Source organism: Schistocerca serialis, chromosome 1 (genome assembly GCF_023864345.2).
Source record: "Schistocerca serialis cubense isolate TAMUIC-IGC-003099 chromosome 1, iqSchSeri2.2, whole genome shotgun sequence".
Taxonomy (NCBI): domain Eukaryota; kingdom Metazoa; phylum Arthropoda; class Insecta; order Orthoptera; family Acrididae; genus Schistocerca; species Schistocerca serialis.
The window spans coordinates 808364264-808382859 of NC_064638.1; the positions used below are offsets into that span (position 1 = coordinate 808364264).

General features: G+C 36.9%; 1 protein-coding gene across 1 annotated transcript in view; it reads right to left on the minus strand.

Annotated features, from left to right (window-relative positions):
- LOC126484071 (WD repeat-containing protein 44) overlaps nt 1–18596 on the minus strand; it is a 158882-nt gene that overhangs the window by 39202 nt on the left and 101084 nt on the right. The window contains exon 5 of the mRNA XM_050107443.1: nt 2323–2463. Coding sequence (XP_049963400.1) covers nt 2323–2463 — 141 coding nt within the window. The remainder of the gene's footprint in view (nt 1–2322; nt 2464–18596) is intronic.

Below are 18596 nucleotides of genomic sequence, written 5' to 3' on the forward strand. Positions count from 1 at the left end.
AATGTTCTCTTCATTCACTCACATCTCATTCTGTGCAAGCCCTCTGCACTGTGTTTAGGGGCCAGAATGATTTGTTGACATTTATTTTATTAATTTCTCTCTTAGATTCTCTATACAAAAAGATGTCAGTTTTTCCTCTGTCTTTGAAGGAGTTACATCAGTTACTTTTATCTTACAGTGTAATGTTACTAAATTTTCGAAAGCCTGCCCAGCTAGCCACATGGTCTAATGCACTGCTTCCTGAGCGGCAAGGCATGCCAGTCCCCGGCACAAATCCGCCTGGCAGATTAGTGTCAAGGTCCAGTGTGCCGGCCAGCCTGGATGGTTTTTAAGGCGGTTTTCCATCTGCAACAGTGAATGCGGGCTGGTTGCCCTTATTCTGCCTCACTATGCAGGCGATTGCTTCATAAACACTGTCTCCACGTATGCGTACAACATAATTACTCTACCACGCAAACATGGGGTTACATTCATCTGGTATGAGATGTTCCTGGGGGAGGGGAGGGTTCCACTCGGGGCCGAACTGCACAATAACCCTGGGTTCGGTGTGGGGCAGCAGTTGGGTGGGTGGGTGGACTGCTGTGGCTTGTTGTGAGGTTGTGAACCACTGAGGGCTACATCGGGACGTAGCCTCTCCGTTGTTTCTATGTCCCTAGTTCAATACAGAATACACAAGTTTTTGATAGTCCTGATGATGAAAGAAAGCTGGCAACATATATCAGCCTTTTCCATGTACGAAGTCTTTCAGATGACTTTGCACTCCTTAAAGATGGTTACTGCACTGATCTATAACAGCTCCACAGAATTTACAGACATCTTAACAATTAGTGATAAGGTAATCCGAGGATAAAATAGTTTCCATGGAGTTGTTTTTAGTCCGAAATAAGCTAATTTCAAACTTCGTCAGATACCTAGCCATTATAATTATTTTGCAGAAAACAATAAATAACAACAGAACCGCAATTAAATTTGGAAAGCATTACTTTCTAAACATATCAACTTGTAACATATAATTACATTTTTAAGAGGAAAAATTTTAAGCATTCGTGCAGTTTAATGTGGCCAGCAGCAGCCAATGTTGGGTGGAGACATACACTACGACACTGTGGAAATGTTGCTTGCTTTGCCCGAAATTACCTCATGGAACAGTTCCATTCACTTTTAGCTTCTGCAGTTGGCTTTTGCAGCATGTGTCCTAAGCAAATTCCATTTCATTACTCTGGCCTTTATACACTACTGTTTACCTTAAACTGTAATTTAACCCTTTACTTAATTATCATCCAAACTTTAATGTAAACCTTTACTGGACATGAAACCAGTAAGCTAGTGAAAATGGCTACAGACCTTGTTTTCACTAACATAATCTTTGTCTTATCCTCTATCACTAGAACAGAACTATACAGTCTGCCACCTTCCAAAGCAGTGAAGTTCTTGTTTAAAAAGTGTCAGCTGTTAATGCATGATAACTACTATGTGGCTCACAAGCATTTGGGGGGGGGGGGGGGGGGGAGGAGGGAATCCAGTCACAGAAATTTCTCAACTTTGTGTTTTTAGTGAATGTGGGAAGAATTAATTATCATTGTTAGCGAAATGAAATATAAAATGTAATTACATAGATAAAAAATCTACTCACTAATTGGCAGCAGGAGAACACATATATAAAATAAAGGTTTCACTTATGCAAGTTCTTGGAGCAAGTGGCTGCTACTTCTGGAAGAAGGGTTGAAGGAGAAAAAAGAGTGGTGAAGAAAAAGGACTGGAGAGGTCTAGAAAAAGCGGTAGAAGGTAGAGTTCGGAAAAGTCACCCAGAAGGGGAAACTTACCAGACAGGATGGAAAAAAGACAGGCTGAGTAGGTTTTTTATCTGTCAACTACATTATATTGTCAAAAACTGATTATCTTTGCTGAAATATAAAATGTGTACCACAAAAACTTAATTATTTCAATCAGTATCTGCACAACTGCAGTCTTAACAAAAACATTGTTTATGATTGATGAAATAAAATAACTGGGTGTGTGGAGCTAAGGACATAAGGTCCCTTTTCTGCAGTTTACAAAATGTTAGATAAAGTATAAAAAACTTGCGGTGAAGGCACAAAGAAGAACATTTTAATATGACATTCATTAAGCATTATCATTTTAATTATATAAAATCAAAATCTGACACATCAGCTACTATAAACCTTTACTATCTGTGATTTCTAGGACTCATTCTATATTGAAATTAGTGCAGCCATTTGAATCACCAAGTAAATGGTCACTGAGTAACCACAACTTTAGTATCTGTGTCTCAACACAAACTTAACAGTGTTATTTACCCACCTGTGGTTTAACAACATATTGCCCCTTTGTTGCAGAGCGAATATCCAAAGAATGCTCAAATTCCCTTGTTAATGATTCTATTGTACTAGCAGGGCTTGGTAGAGGTGGAGGTGGCAAGCATTTGTCTTCTGTGTTAGGAGGCTATCAAATGAAAAACTGCATGTTAGCAATATAAAAACACACTCAATTAAGGCTGGCAAAAATTTCCAAACACAAATAAAGAGCTAATAAATAAAATAGCATGCTTACATTATTACAGAAAAACAAAAAAATTAAATAAACTACTGCAGAGCGCACGTGCACACAATAGTTCCTTTTTCATGAAGGAAAACAGAACTGGTTGGTGCTTGTTTGAAGGGTAAGGCACGTCACTAATTGTTGAGCTAAGGTTGTGAAGCTGTCTTTTCCGCAGTTTATAAAATGTTACAGAAAGTATTAAATCTAGTTGTGGAGGGAGAAGTTGAAGGCATCTGTCTGAGCAGGAGGTCAAAGAAAAATCATTAACAAAACACAGTGCCAATTTCAATCTATAGAGTATAATAGGGCCAGAATGAGAGGTAAAGGTGATTTTTCTCAGAAAACTGGAAATAATAATGCAATCACAGAATGAAAATAAAGAGAAAAAACTAAATATTATTTACAACTACGAGGGTTAAAGAATAAAAAAGTAAATAATAAAATAAGACAAACACCTCACAAAAAATGCAATGCAATTCAGGCTAATTGAGGTTAAGTCTGTGAGAGGAGCAGGCTACGAGGATATGTTGGAAGGCAGTTACCATCTGAGGAGTTCACAGAACTAGGAGACAACAGCCTTGTCACACTGGATACACTGGTTCTTGCCCGGATCTAAATGGCCCTTACAGTGAAGCAGGCACTCAGGTGTACTGCACTGTGCAGCAACTGAGTATTGGATATCACCAATGCACAGCATTGTGCATCCATTCATCCATTTTGCCCATCCATGAAGTTAGCTGGTAGCCAAATTTGATAAATCTGCAAGTTGCCCTATCTTTAATGTTGTACAATTACCAGCAGTGGGGTCAGTGTCGGTGGTAACAGGTGGGTGCATCGAATGTTTTGCAACGGGATGAGAGAACAGGCATTCCTCAACTCCCAGGAACTTTGCGGCATTTCTTGGTACAGTCAGTGAAGGTAACTCACTGAGACCCACATTCAAATTTTGGTTCACATTAAATAAACCAACCAACCACAAACAAGAAATATCCCTCGTGGAAGATATACTGTGAATTTGTGGTACGTGGCTCTACACAGTGCAGCCAATTCTTCAAGTGACAGAAATTTCTGAATGGAAAAGATTTATCCAGCATAATAGTAACACAGTTAATGACATGAAAAGTGCATTAACTTTCTGGTCATTCATTAATACACCAGCAAGTGAATACATCACAATTATACTGCTTTATAATATGCTGTCAGTGATACACAGCAGTGAAGTGTACCAAACCAATCCCTTTTCTATCGACACTACATACATCATTGACATCATCACTCCTACAAATTAAACACTTCTCAGCCATTGTTTACTGGAATGTACTTTACATAAAAGTTCACTTAAGATCTGCAAAAGTTCTCATTTAATAAAATAAAAATAACTCCACTATATAAACACAATCTCAGTGAAATTATTTTGTCTACTGACACAAGAGAAGTGGACATGTAATGCTGAGGTGGTACAGACAGCCTGTAAACTGAAAATCTAGGAACACTAATAATGGGGCATCTAAAATTTCTCAGAAGAACACTACAGCTGCCACACAGGAGGATTAAGAATCAATTCCCCATCTAGCAGTGTAGAACAGTGTGCAGAGATTCACATAAACTCTGTCAACATATGTTTCTTGTGTCAGTGTTGTTAGTAAATCATACCTGCATTCCATGTAGTATTAGTGCATTTTGAGGAAAATCAACGTCCCCCAGCATTTTTGTGCACGGTGTCAACAGTAATTCAAATGTGTGCTATGGAGGGTCAGCATAGTTTTGTGACACGCTGTGTAGTTGGTTTTTGTGACGTAACGGGATAGAGTGAGCGGTAAATCAGCTGCCAGCTGCTCGAACATCACTTTGCAGACCTATGCATGAACAATCCGGCAATTTACCTTCCCTATTACTTCTATACTCCCCCCCCCCCCCCCCCCCCCCCCCCCCCTCTCCCTTTGACCATATTACACCCAGAAAACGTTTTATCCTTTAACATGGCTCTACTGCACTTAGATGTAGTACATACATTTAATATTTGTATTTAACCCACCTAATTTAAAGATAAACATTGATTTAATATTGTTAAAAGAATATTTCTAATAATCTTTGATTTTTCCATCCCCTGCAACATACTAGTCCTATAGAAAAAACTGAATAGGACCTTTTTTATAGGAAATTTAATGTATTTTAATTTTGTGATAGGAAACATTTTCATTGAGAGCCAAGGTTTTCAAGAAAAACATAAAAAAGTGACCTTTAAACCCCCCATCCAAATGCCCACATTTCACTGACCAGGATTTTTAGTACATTGTTCAGGACACCCCCTCGTAGCATTGCACAAAAATTTGTGACTACACAATTTTTTTCCCCAATTTTCCTTCATTGATTGGACTAAAATGAACAACATTTAAGGTGTGGCTACCTCTGAATCCTGTTGCTTACCAACCGACATGTTCACTCCACAACTTTCAATATAGGGATGGTTACCACCTAACTGGCAAAATGAATGAATGGAAACAGAACAACTGTCCATCTTAGGGTTATCCAATACCCTATTACAGAGCATACTTGGCAGCCTAACTCAAGAGATCTGGTTGCCTCACTATACAAAATGGACTGGCTGGGTGGTCTGTCATAGTTCCCTGATCTCTTGAGACAGTAATTTGCTGTTATACATTTTCTTTCATTCTGCTGTTATCCTGGACTTAACCTCTGTTAGCCTACCCCACTCTGTTTCCTATATGCTGTTTGGTAGAATTCTGATATTTACTTTTTTTTTATTCCCGTTCTCCCTCATAATTGCAATCCCTTTTATTTATCCCCACCCTGTCCCCCAATATTTTAATTTTTGTAAAGAATTGGACAAAGAGAAAATGAAAAAAAGGACAGAATACTGCATCTTTACCTCTTATTCTGATACTACAATCTCTAACTGAATGTGGCAGAGTGCATATTAATGCACTTCCTTGGCCTCTTGTTCTCTGTGATACATCTTTCTTCATCTTCACTTCCCTTCATCAATAGAACACGTGGTTCCTTCATACTCTGGTGTCTTGAGTGATCTGGTCCCCTTTCCAGCTTGACCCAACCAGTTATTTCCTCTCCAGTAAAGGAGCCTATTGTTCTGATAGCTAGAAGTGCTCTGCTCTATTTTAAGTGGTTCTATTGGCAGCAGTGAGAATTGCACTTCTTGGGATTTAACCACTGGCCAATCTATGTGTGCGTCTGATCTTAATATTATTATTAGTTTTTTCTTCCCATTTGAACAACCTTTTTTTTTATATGAAATGGGTGTATAATGAGGAAAGGTGTTGATTTTATCAGATATAAAGGAAAAAAAGCAAACATTTATTTTCTTGTGCCCAAGTTAAGTTTCTTTTGACATTGTATTTTGAAAGAAGCTTTGGTTTTTCACACAAGTACATGACTCTGCAGCCTCTCTTTTTCTTGACAGTTCCAAATGAATAACCTGCGGCCAGAAACATTCGCAACCAATATTATTTCCCCCTCAAGATCTGTCAGTATTACCACAAGTTTCTTCCTATTTATTGTATCTCATTTGACACAAATCAAACACAAATAAAACCCCATTTAGATTGAAAAAGATGACAATGATGATGATAAAAATGGCATGTATCAATAATACATTTTACATGTAATATGGCACTCTTAATACAGTCTTAAACTACAATGAGGATTAAATACATTCAGGCAGTTCTAGAAAGATGAATTACAACAGGGTAATAATGGAATCAAGTCTTAAGCAATACAATAAAGTGGAGTGTGGAAAAGAAATCATCATTTAACAAAGATATAAGAAACATACAAACGTAGGTGTGCATGAACAACAAGGTATACCTATAGGAAATACCTATCAGAAATTGATGTGATAATATATTTCTAAAAAGCATCTAAGATGCTTGTCAACTTAGGTGAAACTGAATTAAACCTGTACAGTTAGTATTAACTTTTAAACAGAACAATATTCAAAACAATATGAAAAGGATCCCATTTGTAAGATCACATAACAAACATCTTTAAAAAAATTTCTCCTGTTTACATTTTCACCTGGTCACTTCATTGAGTTTAGAAATTGTGCAAATAACTAATTTAAGAGAATGTGTGTAATAAATGAACAAATTGGTATTGATAATGAGTGCACTATATATCTACTACTGTGCTGCAAACTGTCTGTAGAACAACTGTGCAAAAGCTGAAGTTTCAACAATATTTTCTTGGTCATTTTGTTAGACGTTATATGTGCAGTGTAATGCTCAGTAAAGAATAATAATGCATGTTGCTGTGGCAGGGAGTACACTGATTTTAAAATAAAATAAAAATGAAATAAAAATTCATGCACATGCAAGACAAGTCCTCTTGTATCTCTAAGCACCATAAACAAACTGGTACATGCACATGCATCTGCGCACAAGTAGCTATAATCAAAAAACCAACAGAAATCCATATGAATATTATTATGTCAAGGCTATACTCATTCTCTCTCAACTAAGTTCCAGTATGATGTCACATGTATAAGACGTATATACAAAAAGGTCAAGCTCATCATCCGAAGGTTGGTTTGAGCACCACAGCACTTTATTAGGTATGGTCTTATTTGAACTTACCTAGTCAGTTATAATGGGAGTCACAGTTTAATGTTGATTCTGATAAATGGTCCAACTTGGCATTATATACCCAAGTCATTGCCAGAGGTGACAAATGCAGTAAATGATAGAAAAACAACTTAGGGTCAACTCAGGTTTCAACTCCAGGTCTTTGAATTTGTAGTGTAACACTTAGCCAGCATATTACACAAGAAACATATAGGGCAATAAAAGCATCTGCTGCATTAACCATATTATGATAGATTTCTGACAAGTGAAGAATGTGAGCAACTACCTAGGAGGGCAATCAACAAACTACTGATTACATGTTAACAAAACCTAAGTACATGAACTGCAGCTTCCAGGATCAACCACTTGTATGTTGAGACTACAATCAGATACAAGCTGAATAAACTGGGAAACTACTGATGAAAAATCACCCAGAATTGCAGATGACTAAGTCCAAGGCAAATGAGAAACTGGAAGTAATGGCTCCTAAGTTGTACTCTAAGAATTTCTTGAGGCAGAATTTCTTTTGTTCTCCACATCTTTACCCTACTTTAACCTTCGTCTTTTACTCTCACTGAAGAAATAGCCAGCACAAAAATCTGAGATATTGCTTTAGCAGTTTTGAACATAGCTTTCTTTCAGCAACCTTATATATATTTCAGTGGATATATAATACAGCCAACCAGTTGCAAATAATTTTTTAGTACATTGATCTACATTTTGATAGCTCCAAGGGTGTCTTCATCAGAATGAAATTTTAAAATTCCTATAAAATAATACAAAGAAAACACAGAATGGTTTACTTACATAAAATTACATTGCGAGAAGGCCTTCTTGCAATGTAGTTTTACTTAAGGAACCATTCTATGTTACGACTTTTTTCATCTTGGTTAATGTTTTTGTCAAACTTATTTTTCTTTGTATTATTTTACAGGAATTTGAAAATTTCATTCTGATGAAGACATCGTTAGATGTGTCAAAACCTAGGTCCATGTATTCAACAATTATTTGCAACTGGATGGTTATTTCTCCAGGCATTGCTTTAGCTTGTTGTTTCATCAGACAGGCATGAGCTGCAGCTATGGCAACTGATAATGGGGACTCTACTAATGTTTAATTACACTTCATATTTTTATTGGATAATTACTTTTGAATGTCATAAATAATTATCTACAAAGTAGTACTATCTAATTATATTTAACAGCTTGAACTTAACCTATGAAAGTTGAATTTCTGGGTGCACCTAACAGATACATATTTGGTTCTACAGGACTTCAAAGTCTTCTGGAAGTTAATCTGTAGCACAATTATCAAAATTACAGACAGACTATCATAGTGTGTCTTAAATTATCACATATTTTACAAATGCTGTTAATTCCTTTTAAACTGACTGCCAAGTTACAAAAGCATGTCAAAAATTTTAAAGTATCATTAAATTAGCTTCCTGGAAACTACTTTCTGAAAAATCAGCCAAAAAAGTAGTTGTAAAAACTTTTGCGTAGTGGTAAAGAATTGTTTGACCTTTTTACCTGAATGGCAATCAGTATCAGTATAACCATCACTATGTAGATTGTTATATTATTCTCACTTGTGGCTAGAAAACAAAGGCATTAACAACATCCTCCTCAATGTACCCCAAGCCAAAATGTGAGGCATTTTTATTATATTAATTTTACAAAAAAGAGTGCCTTTTCAGCTTGACACTTTACCACTGATGCAGTAACAATCTACTGCTTCATGGCAGCATAGGCCTTATCATTGTCAGCAAAGTCACTCTGCCAATCAAATCACACAGGGCTCTCAGAACTAAGGCTATAAAATGGAGCTTTCTTCTGTTCCACATCACTGCCAGAGCACACAACTAGCCTAATCCTCCTTACCTTTTAACTTCTCTTTCCCTCTAAGATGGCTCACAGATTATTGGAGTTAGTTTCTCTCACATTACTCTTGCAGAGCAGAAGCTTGCTGTGTGGACATATTATTGCAATGGATTTACCCACACATAGTTGCTGAGGTCAAGCAAGCTCTGTCGACGGTGCTACAGAAGGCCATATGACTACTGTTTCTATGCGAGGAGGTCTAGCAATTCATCCAATCCCCTACACGTTAAATCCCACTCTATGTGCATTCATTGTCAAAGTGTAACAACTGTTCGATCATTGTCAAAGTGTGCTGCACTATTTGCAAACGCCTAAGCTACAAAACATATGAGTGTTTGGAACCAACATGAGCCTAAGACTGGACACAAGAGACTGAAAACACTGAAACGTCTGAATTTACAGTCACTCGGCTAATCAAATAGGTTACCGAGGCACTCGGGGGAATGTGTAGATGAAAGCAAATAGGGGTAACCTGAACAGGAGCAGTTCTGCCAATGCCATGCACTCGCATCTTACAGAGCAACTTGAGTGAAAGAGGTAGGATTCACCCATGTTGCAAACTTAACCTTTCAAGGTAAACTCAATGGTAGATAGTGTACCTTTATTAATGATACAGGTGCAGAAATAAGTGTGTTGTTTGTTAAACCTACCGATAGTAGAGAAGTAAAACCACCATGTTGTAGACAGTGTGGATTGGGGAAAAAAGGTAATTTACCCAACACACTTGCAAAATGTGGAAATGGAATTAAACAGTGGGAAGTATCAGTTAACATTTGAAATGTTGTGGAAGTATGACCATGATTTCGATGCCATCTTACACAAAGTTGACTTCTGAATACAGGAAGTCCAAACTGGGGGAAATGTCCACCATTTTGGTAATGTCCCCACTATATGGACACGAGACAGTCTTTAATGAATGACTGCATTCCAACCACCCACTAAACTACTTCCCACAGACTTGATCTTAAACAAAGCCAAGAAAATATCAGACCGTACAAGAAAAATTCTTTAGTAAGAGGTAAAGAAATATTTTTCAAGAGCAGATATTTTCTTAATCAACCCACTAAAAAGCAATTAAGTTCCAGATGATAAGCAGATGCATTTGAAGTATGATTTATTTCGACAAAGTGTGTTGGAAAAGAGTATTTTTTTTTTGTCATTGAGCATAGATAATTTTGGAAGCAGAGACATTGAAATTCTCTGGAGTACAATATTTGCCGGACTACAGGACATAAATGCTGATATACCAGGAAACAAACAGCTTGAAAGAACAGTTTACATTAATTCTACCTTAGTTATGGCACATATACAAGTAGAAATTAGAAAGAAAGCTGAACACTTGTGTAAGGCAGATCACAATGTATTGTACTCCATTCCAGCCAAATTTACAACCTTGATTGAAGAAATGACTTCCAGCAACCTCAACATACCAAGAGATTCCTATGGGTCGTGCTAGCTCTAAGCAGCTATCTATCTTTTCCTAATTAGCTGACATTCCCACCTGGAGTTTCTACTGTTTGAAATTTTTCACCAACTTTGATATGATAACCAGTTACCATCAAATACTGATAACTACGAAAGAACTGGAAAAGACAACCTCAGGTGTGCACTCTGGGCAATACAAAAATCTAAAATGTTTTGGTTGTTTTACTTTTATGAGTTTTAAAGCCGACTGACCATGTGTCTAAGTGTAGATGGACGAGAGAATTGTCTTTCCAAGAACGATGAGAGAGCACGTAGTCTGGCTTAGAAACATACTAATTCATATTACTGATGCTAATCTAAATTTGAAATTAGGAAAGGGCAGTTTCATGCAATCAAAAGTGCACTATCTAGTCCGTACACTTGCAACAGATGGTATCAAGACCAGAACACCAGTTAACAGATGCAGTGGAATATTTTCCAACACTAAGAAATGTTAAAGAATTGCAATCACTAGTTGGGTAAGCAAATTACTATGAACATTTCTATGAGAAATATACAGCCACCACTATGAAACCTCTTGCAAAATAACCAAAGATGGGAAATTCTTTTGCCTCGGCAGCAGACTGCAAGAGTGCCGCGTTAAAAGTAAGGAAAATTTTAGAAGTCACCTGTCTTTGTGTATCCACTTTGTAGTAGGCTATGTACTGAGTCAAATACAAGTTGGTGAAGAAAATCAATTACTTATGCACCATAGTAGCTGAATCAAGATGAGCAGAACTTCAGCAGCAGAGAAAAGGAACTTCTGGCACTTGTTTTTGGCATTCATTACTTTTGGTGTTACCTATATGGGCAACAGTTCATGGTAATTACTGAGAATGATATTCTACAATAGCTAGTAAGTTTAAAATACCCCAGCAGACTTGTTACGTGGGCCTTAAAACTCAGTGAATATGACTAGATATTCAAATACAAGCTGGGAAAATTGTATTGAACACAGAGGCCTTCAGTAGGAAAATTAAGATGTTGCATGTAGAAGATGTGTTTATTGAGGCATTATAGGCACAAGACTTTGATGCTGAGTGTGAGAAATTGGCTATCTGAATGAACTTTGTTACAAAAGGTGATGTTTTATATAAGAAAATGCCTCTTGCAGAACAGATAATAGTTCCAAAGACTATCTGCAAGCACATATTGGAACAATGCCACATTAGCACAGAGGCATGTCCTAATGGGAAAAATGGACATTACATGCTGTTGCTGGTCGTCACATCCAACGGGAGATGTACAGGATTACATTAAAAACTGTCTCCCTTGGGCTAAGAGAGGGCAAGAATGAAGACCAAAGATACCTCTACAAACCTTATCTGAGGCATCAGGACCTTTTGAAATTGTAGCACTTGATACATTGAAAACAGTCCTGTTAACAACCCAAAATATCATACGTTTTATCTATCACTGACCATTTTCCTCACTATCTTATTATGATGCCAGTTGAGGACATGAGCGCTGGTATGGTTGTGAAAGGATTTGTCACTATTTAGTACTACAGTTCGCAAGTCCAGAGACCAATATCACAGGACAAACTTTATGCCACTTTATGCCTAATCTTATGGTATAGGTACGCCAACTACTTAAAATAAAGAACTGGAGAATTACGCCATTTCACACTATGAGTAATAGCAAACATTAAACTGTAGTCCAAATGTTGTAATACTATGTGAACAGCTTGAGCTCCAAACGGGATCATTCACTGTGATTTCATTGTACAATGCCAGGATGTACGAAACCGCATTTGATTTCCTATAAGGCGATTTACTCACATCTGCTATAAATGGTTCTGTCATACATTTGCATTATTCCACTATGTTGAGACATTGTTGTTACCTAGTTTTAAGCATTTTTCAGTATGACAAAGTTATGTTAAAAGTTTACAAAACTCTGAAAATTTGTGCAACAAAAGAGCAGCTCTTAAGTCACTATCATAGAGAAGGCTGCTACATTGTTTTTGCAGGAATCTGCAGAAAAAAAGATCTCACTCTCTGACACAAACATATACTGTCTAATTGCTGGTGAATAAGTGCAACCCACCGTGATGCTACATGACCTGCCTCCAAGTACTTATTTGTGACACAATTCACCATCTTTTGTAGACTGTTTGCCACTGGAATAAAGAAGTTCTGCAGTTACTGTTGTTCCTTTTCTAGTTTTATGAACGTTTCCAGGGCACACATCAAATATATATTAGCACCCATTTCTTTTTTTTATCCATTTCCACTGCAGATATGTTTCTTCACAAGAAAGTTTGCCTCGAGTTTATAAATAATCTTGCCTATACAGCACATCATATACCTCATCTAATCCCTTTTGTAAACATGCATGCTTTTGTACGGTCAATCACACAGATATGCTCCGAGTTTCCATCAGCCTGGTCAACAGTCCAGAATGTGGAGGGTTGGCTATGATGAAATTTTATGCAAAAGGAATCTGGCTCCCTAAGAGCATAGTTCTACTGCTGGAAACTACACTCTTATCTGAAGGAAGCTTTTAAGCCTGACTCCTGAAGAATGATATGGAAACTGTATGAGTTTATTTGACTTCCTATGCACTATTTGTCATATTAATTTCTGATATTACCTGCATTCTTCTCCATCCACAACTTTTGCTTTTGTCACCCTACTGTGAATTAAGAACATTTCTTGTACTTCTTTGAGGCTAAGATATGTCATAATGCATATATTTGCTTGTTCTTTGCTGTCATTACAACAATGCAAGACTTTTTTTAAGAAGGAGGAGAAGAAGAAGAAGAAGAACACTGTCTGTGCTGGAAAATACAACACTGCCAATTGATTTTTTCCAATACACTGACTATTACCAAAAGTACCCTATTAGCTCTGGTCATTTCTTTTATTGTCCAACAATACGGTTTTATTTTTCTTATGTCTGAAGTTACTCAGAGTTTCTTATTTTACATAATAATATTGAGTTCATTAATTTGTATCTCTATTTGATTTTTGTGTGTTACTTTGTTTGATCTAGCAAAATTCCTAACAATATTTTGTAAGTTTACGGAAGGTACTGGCAGTAGCACATATCAGGCATTGTAACTAATGATGCTTGGCATTTTAGGGAACCAATCAGTATCCAGCACAGTAGCTGCAGTGCACTATGCACACTACTCATGGATCAGCTGGAAGTGAGTGACACAGAACATCACCTCTTCATTTAGTAATGACTGCATTGTAACTTGCCTTGTGTTATACTCAGCCACTTTTGGAAATTAATCCATCGTTGTTGGGAGTGCTATTTGAGCACACCTCCAACATTATATTCACACAGCATTTTACTGAAGTAATCACTGTAGTTGATTTGTCATGACTTTACGATAACTGTCCCAGCAGTTACATGGACTGGATCTGGCACTGATGAGACTTGGAAGCTCAAATACCTTTCACACAGTAGAAGAAATAAACTAGATTGTGGGTTGACTGAAGGTGCAGCTATGTCGCCTACCAGAAATAGTTCCCCTTGTACGCACCAAGCAAGCCTGGTTTAATGCTAGAGATGTTGCCTTACAGTTCTTATTTGGCACCCATGATCATAAAGTGCCTCCTGGTGAAAATGGAAATTCAAACAAACATTTAAACATTTAACTTAGTTGAACACATACAATCTACCATCACACACAATACTATATGCTTGAAACATATTCAAGAAATTTTATTGCCTTATATGCAACAAATATGATTGGTCACACAATACATATGATTGGTCAACGTCCACCTGCTATCTCATTATGCCACAATAACTCATGATATGGATGCTATTCAAAAGTAACACAGTAATGTGGTTGCAGCTTTAATGATATTCCTAGTATTACACACCATATTCTACACCCTAAACTCCGTGCCCACCCAAGTGGGATATATTAGTGTTTGTCTTTTAGACTGGCCTACAAAATAAATTTAGTTCAATATTTATTCATCCCAAATACTTGCTTTGTACCCTTACAAATACTTCAACACACTTACGCCCCACTCTTCAAGTGACATATCCCCTGAGTTCTAACTTTTTGCGACTGTATTATAAATTCATTACTGTGAAGCAGACCCATGATTACCACAAACTTATTATTCACTTGTGGATACCTATCTCTTGTCTAAACCGAGGAGGATATAATTTTTCCACCTTGCCTACTCTCTGGAATATAATCACAAGTAGACAGCCTGGCAAACAAAGGACTACTTAATTATAACCAGTTATCAATAAGCACACACCGCTTTGTCTGCTGGAGAATTACAGAGTTACCAGATAGCTTAAACTATGTTTGTAACAATTAACTTTATACACTAACACCTCCCTTTGTCAAATTTCACTAATGTTGGTGGAAAGTAACATGTGTGTGTCTGAGTCGAATTTTAGTTACCTTTGTTCTACTGCATAAGAACCAGGTGGTCATATGTTGACCCATATCACATTATGGTTTCAGTTGGTGTTCACTCCACATAGATACTGAGTTGTTGCTGTTGAGACCAATCTAATGATTGATATGATGCAGTTTTACACACCAGTCTATGCTGTGCAAGTCTCCTCTTCTCCAAATACATATTGCAACCTACATACATTATAACCTGATTACTTTATTCATCCCTTTGTCTCCCTCTACAGCTTTTATAGCTTCCCCCCCCCCACCACACCCATTCAAAACTATATTGGCAGCTCCTTGATGCCTCAGAATTGTTCTATAGACCAACCCTTCTTTAAGCCAAATTGTGCCATTATCTTTTCTTCCCAGGATCCTTCTATAGCACCCCGTATCAGAGAACTGCTTATCACTCATGTTTCACTTCCATATAAGGCTACATTCCAGACAAGAATCTTTCGCCTCTGAACAATAGCAGACTTTTATTCAGAGTGTCCCACTGTGATATCGCAATATCCTTTGACCTGGTATCGAGTTCTCCTCACAACTGAAAGAAACTTTGAAAGTTACTATTGAACAATTTCTGTTATTAGGTTTTCAGAAATTACTGCAACCAGTCGCCTTTTATGTAGATGTATTTTATTTAACCATGACCGGTTTCGAGCTGCCTAGCAACTCATCATCAGATGGTATATACATTTAGTGCTTTTTTGTACCCATTGTGTGGGTGGTTGAGTATCTGTGGCTAGACAGAAACGAGAACAAATAATCGCTACATGTGGTACAGTAACACGAAATATTTACAGCATAATTTACACCCCCCCCCCCCACCCCCCCCACCGCCAACTCCTTTTCCACACCCTTTCAAGTACCAGCATCACTTATTATTTCAAGTTAACCATCAACCTCTCATCCCAGACATCATATGCCAAGATCAGCCAATGGAAGGAGCAAGAAATTAGCTGTCATAATACTCTCAATACCAATAATCTTAAATCTAACTGAAATATAATGTAAAAAATCTAGTTTTTTATATACCTGTTAAAATTGCACAGTTAATTTATAAATAAACATTTTACTAGTTTAAGCTAATTTACATTTATTTTCTATGTAATAAAGACAAATCTCTTGTCAGTGTGTGTGATGACTAATAATGCCTCTGGTCAACTTGAAATCTTTGATACTGTAGTTATATTGCAATCTTTGGCTTGTTTATAATGTGTAAATCCTGTATTCGTATCTGTGGCTAAGTGTGTTCAGCGATGTTTACGAAAAACAAGATATATGTTTCCAACAGTGCCTCATAAAAGTAATATACATCTAGTGAAAGTTTTAACTTGTGAAATTGTGAAAAACAAGACACAATGGTTTCAAAAATACGTCCTAAAAGAGATATATATATACCTGCAGAAAGATTTATCTGTAAGTAACACCTCAAAACGTAAATTAAACTGTAAATATTTCGTGTAACTGTACCACATGTAGTGATTATTTGCTCTTATACGTTAAACATAAATTATGCTGTAAATATTTCGTGTTACTGTACCACATGTAGCGATTATTTGTTCTCGTTTCTGTCTAGCCACAGATACTCAACCACCCACACAATGGGTACAAAAAAGCACTAAATGTATATACCATCTGATGATGAGTTGCTAGGCAGCTCGAAACCGGTCATGGTTAAATAAAATACATCTACATAAAAGGCGACTGGTTGCAGTAATTTCTGAAAACCTTTTCACACCACAGTCGCAGTGTTCCACATCCACAATGGATAAAAGTCTTAATTTCTGTTATTCCTATAAAAATTTAATTTCTTTCTCAGTACACATCCTGTATTATCAAGATATTAAAAACAAAGAATTGCTGCAGTCCTTGGATCAGTTGATCACACAAGAACAGCAACATGTCACACTACATATTACAGCATTTCACAAACACGGTATCTTAGTTAACATAATTTCAGTGACCTCCTGCCTGCCTGTTTGCTATTCTGATAATGAGCAAGACTTTATACTGGCTTACATACACAAATGATTTAGTCTACTGCATATGGCATCTCCAACTGATCACAAGTGTTTTCCCTGTCCCAATGGATTGTACCAAGATGAAACACACAGTTAATGACAAATTTTATTTTTATACAGATATGAATAATAATTTTGTAATCTCTTTTAATCTCACCTAGAACTGTTTTATTTAACCGAAACTGTTACTTTGTATTTGTCTTGCATGTTGCATACTTTTGTGACTGATTCAAGCAACAATCTTTTACTACTGTTAGTACTAATTTATTTGATGATGTTTTACTGCCATATTTTATTTTTCAATCTTTCTATTAAGTTTAAATTAATCTAATTACCTCACTGTTGTGATAACATAAATATGGATGGAAGAATCACACTTCAGGTGTTTATTCTAAATAAGTTATTATTTGTCTGTAAGGCACATTTAGAAGCATATTTTGCAGTTGTGTCACTCAATTCTTTGTTCAGTTAAAGTTATTTAATTTCATTTATCATTCTGGTTGAATTTTAGAAATATTTAACCAAGTAATTGAGTTGGTGCCTTCTGCACATTAATATATTTTCAGTTTTGTAACTTTTCTTTGCTCCATTATATACAGTTACTGCTGCATTGTGGGTTTATGCTTTTGCTACCAGCAACACACATTACACCCAATTTATGCAGGCAGCTGGCTTCCTAGAAGTTAACACTTGAGGAATGCCAAGTTAACACTTGATGAATGCCACGCTACTTATGGCCACCAGATGGAAACCTAAGTGCCTGCAAAGGTCGCTGGCCCCATGGACCTCTTTCTTATACCAGCCATGTGACAGGAAGTAAGACCAACTGTATCCTGGCATTGAGGGCTATACTAAGGCCAGTGCACAAGTCCTGAAAAGCCAGTCCAAACTGAGTGGGCTTTCTGGGCCAGGAACTGAATGTTGTTGCATTTCCACAATCAGGAGATCACTGCAAAGCTACCTCTACACCCTCTAACGCGGGCTTCCAGAAGAAGATGTGGCCCCAACATGGTGACTGACCAACAGACTTTTAATATTTCTGTGTTTGTCTTTAAAATTGACTTTGCTGGACTTAGAAAATTTAATGTTGTGAACTTTGACCAGTCCCATTAGGACTTCTGATTCAGCTCTTCTATTCAGAACTTTGATTTTCACCTACGACAGGCCTTCCGCTGAAGTACAATTCTGTGTTCAAACCAGAAGAATTATTTTGTTCATGACTGTTTTAAAATTGATTTCCAAGTTTTAAAACTGATTTCCAATAAGGAAGATTTTGTTTTATATCAAAGACGTTTGTTGGTCATTGTATACCTGGGCCTTCATTTTTTGACTGGCTGTGGTGGATACTTGAATTACAACATTACTTAGAGGATGTAATCAGTAAGACTACCAAGTTCTAAATAAATTTTAGTTAAGATGCATCAATACTCCCTGCTTACAGTTAAAACAAAACCTTTATGTTTCAAAATTCTGTGATGAGCTTCAAATCTGCCTTATTATCAGGTTGGCAGCCAAATGGTGCCATTCTGGTAGTTACTCAGTCACTGTAAGGACACAGGACATTATGTTTGCATGCTGCCTGATGAGGAAGCCTCTCAATGTCACACGACCCTTGTTATATTACAAATCACACTGGTTCCCTCACTTCCTCCAATGACACTTGAAGTTAATCATTCCTTCCCTTCAT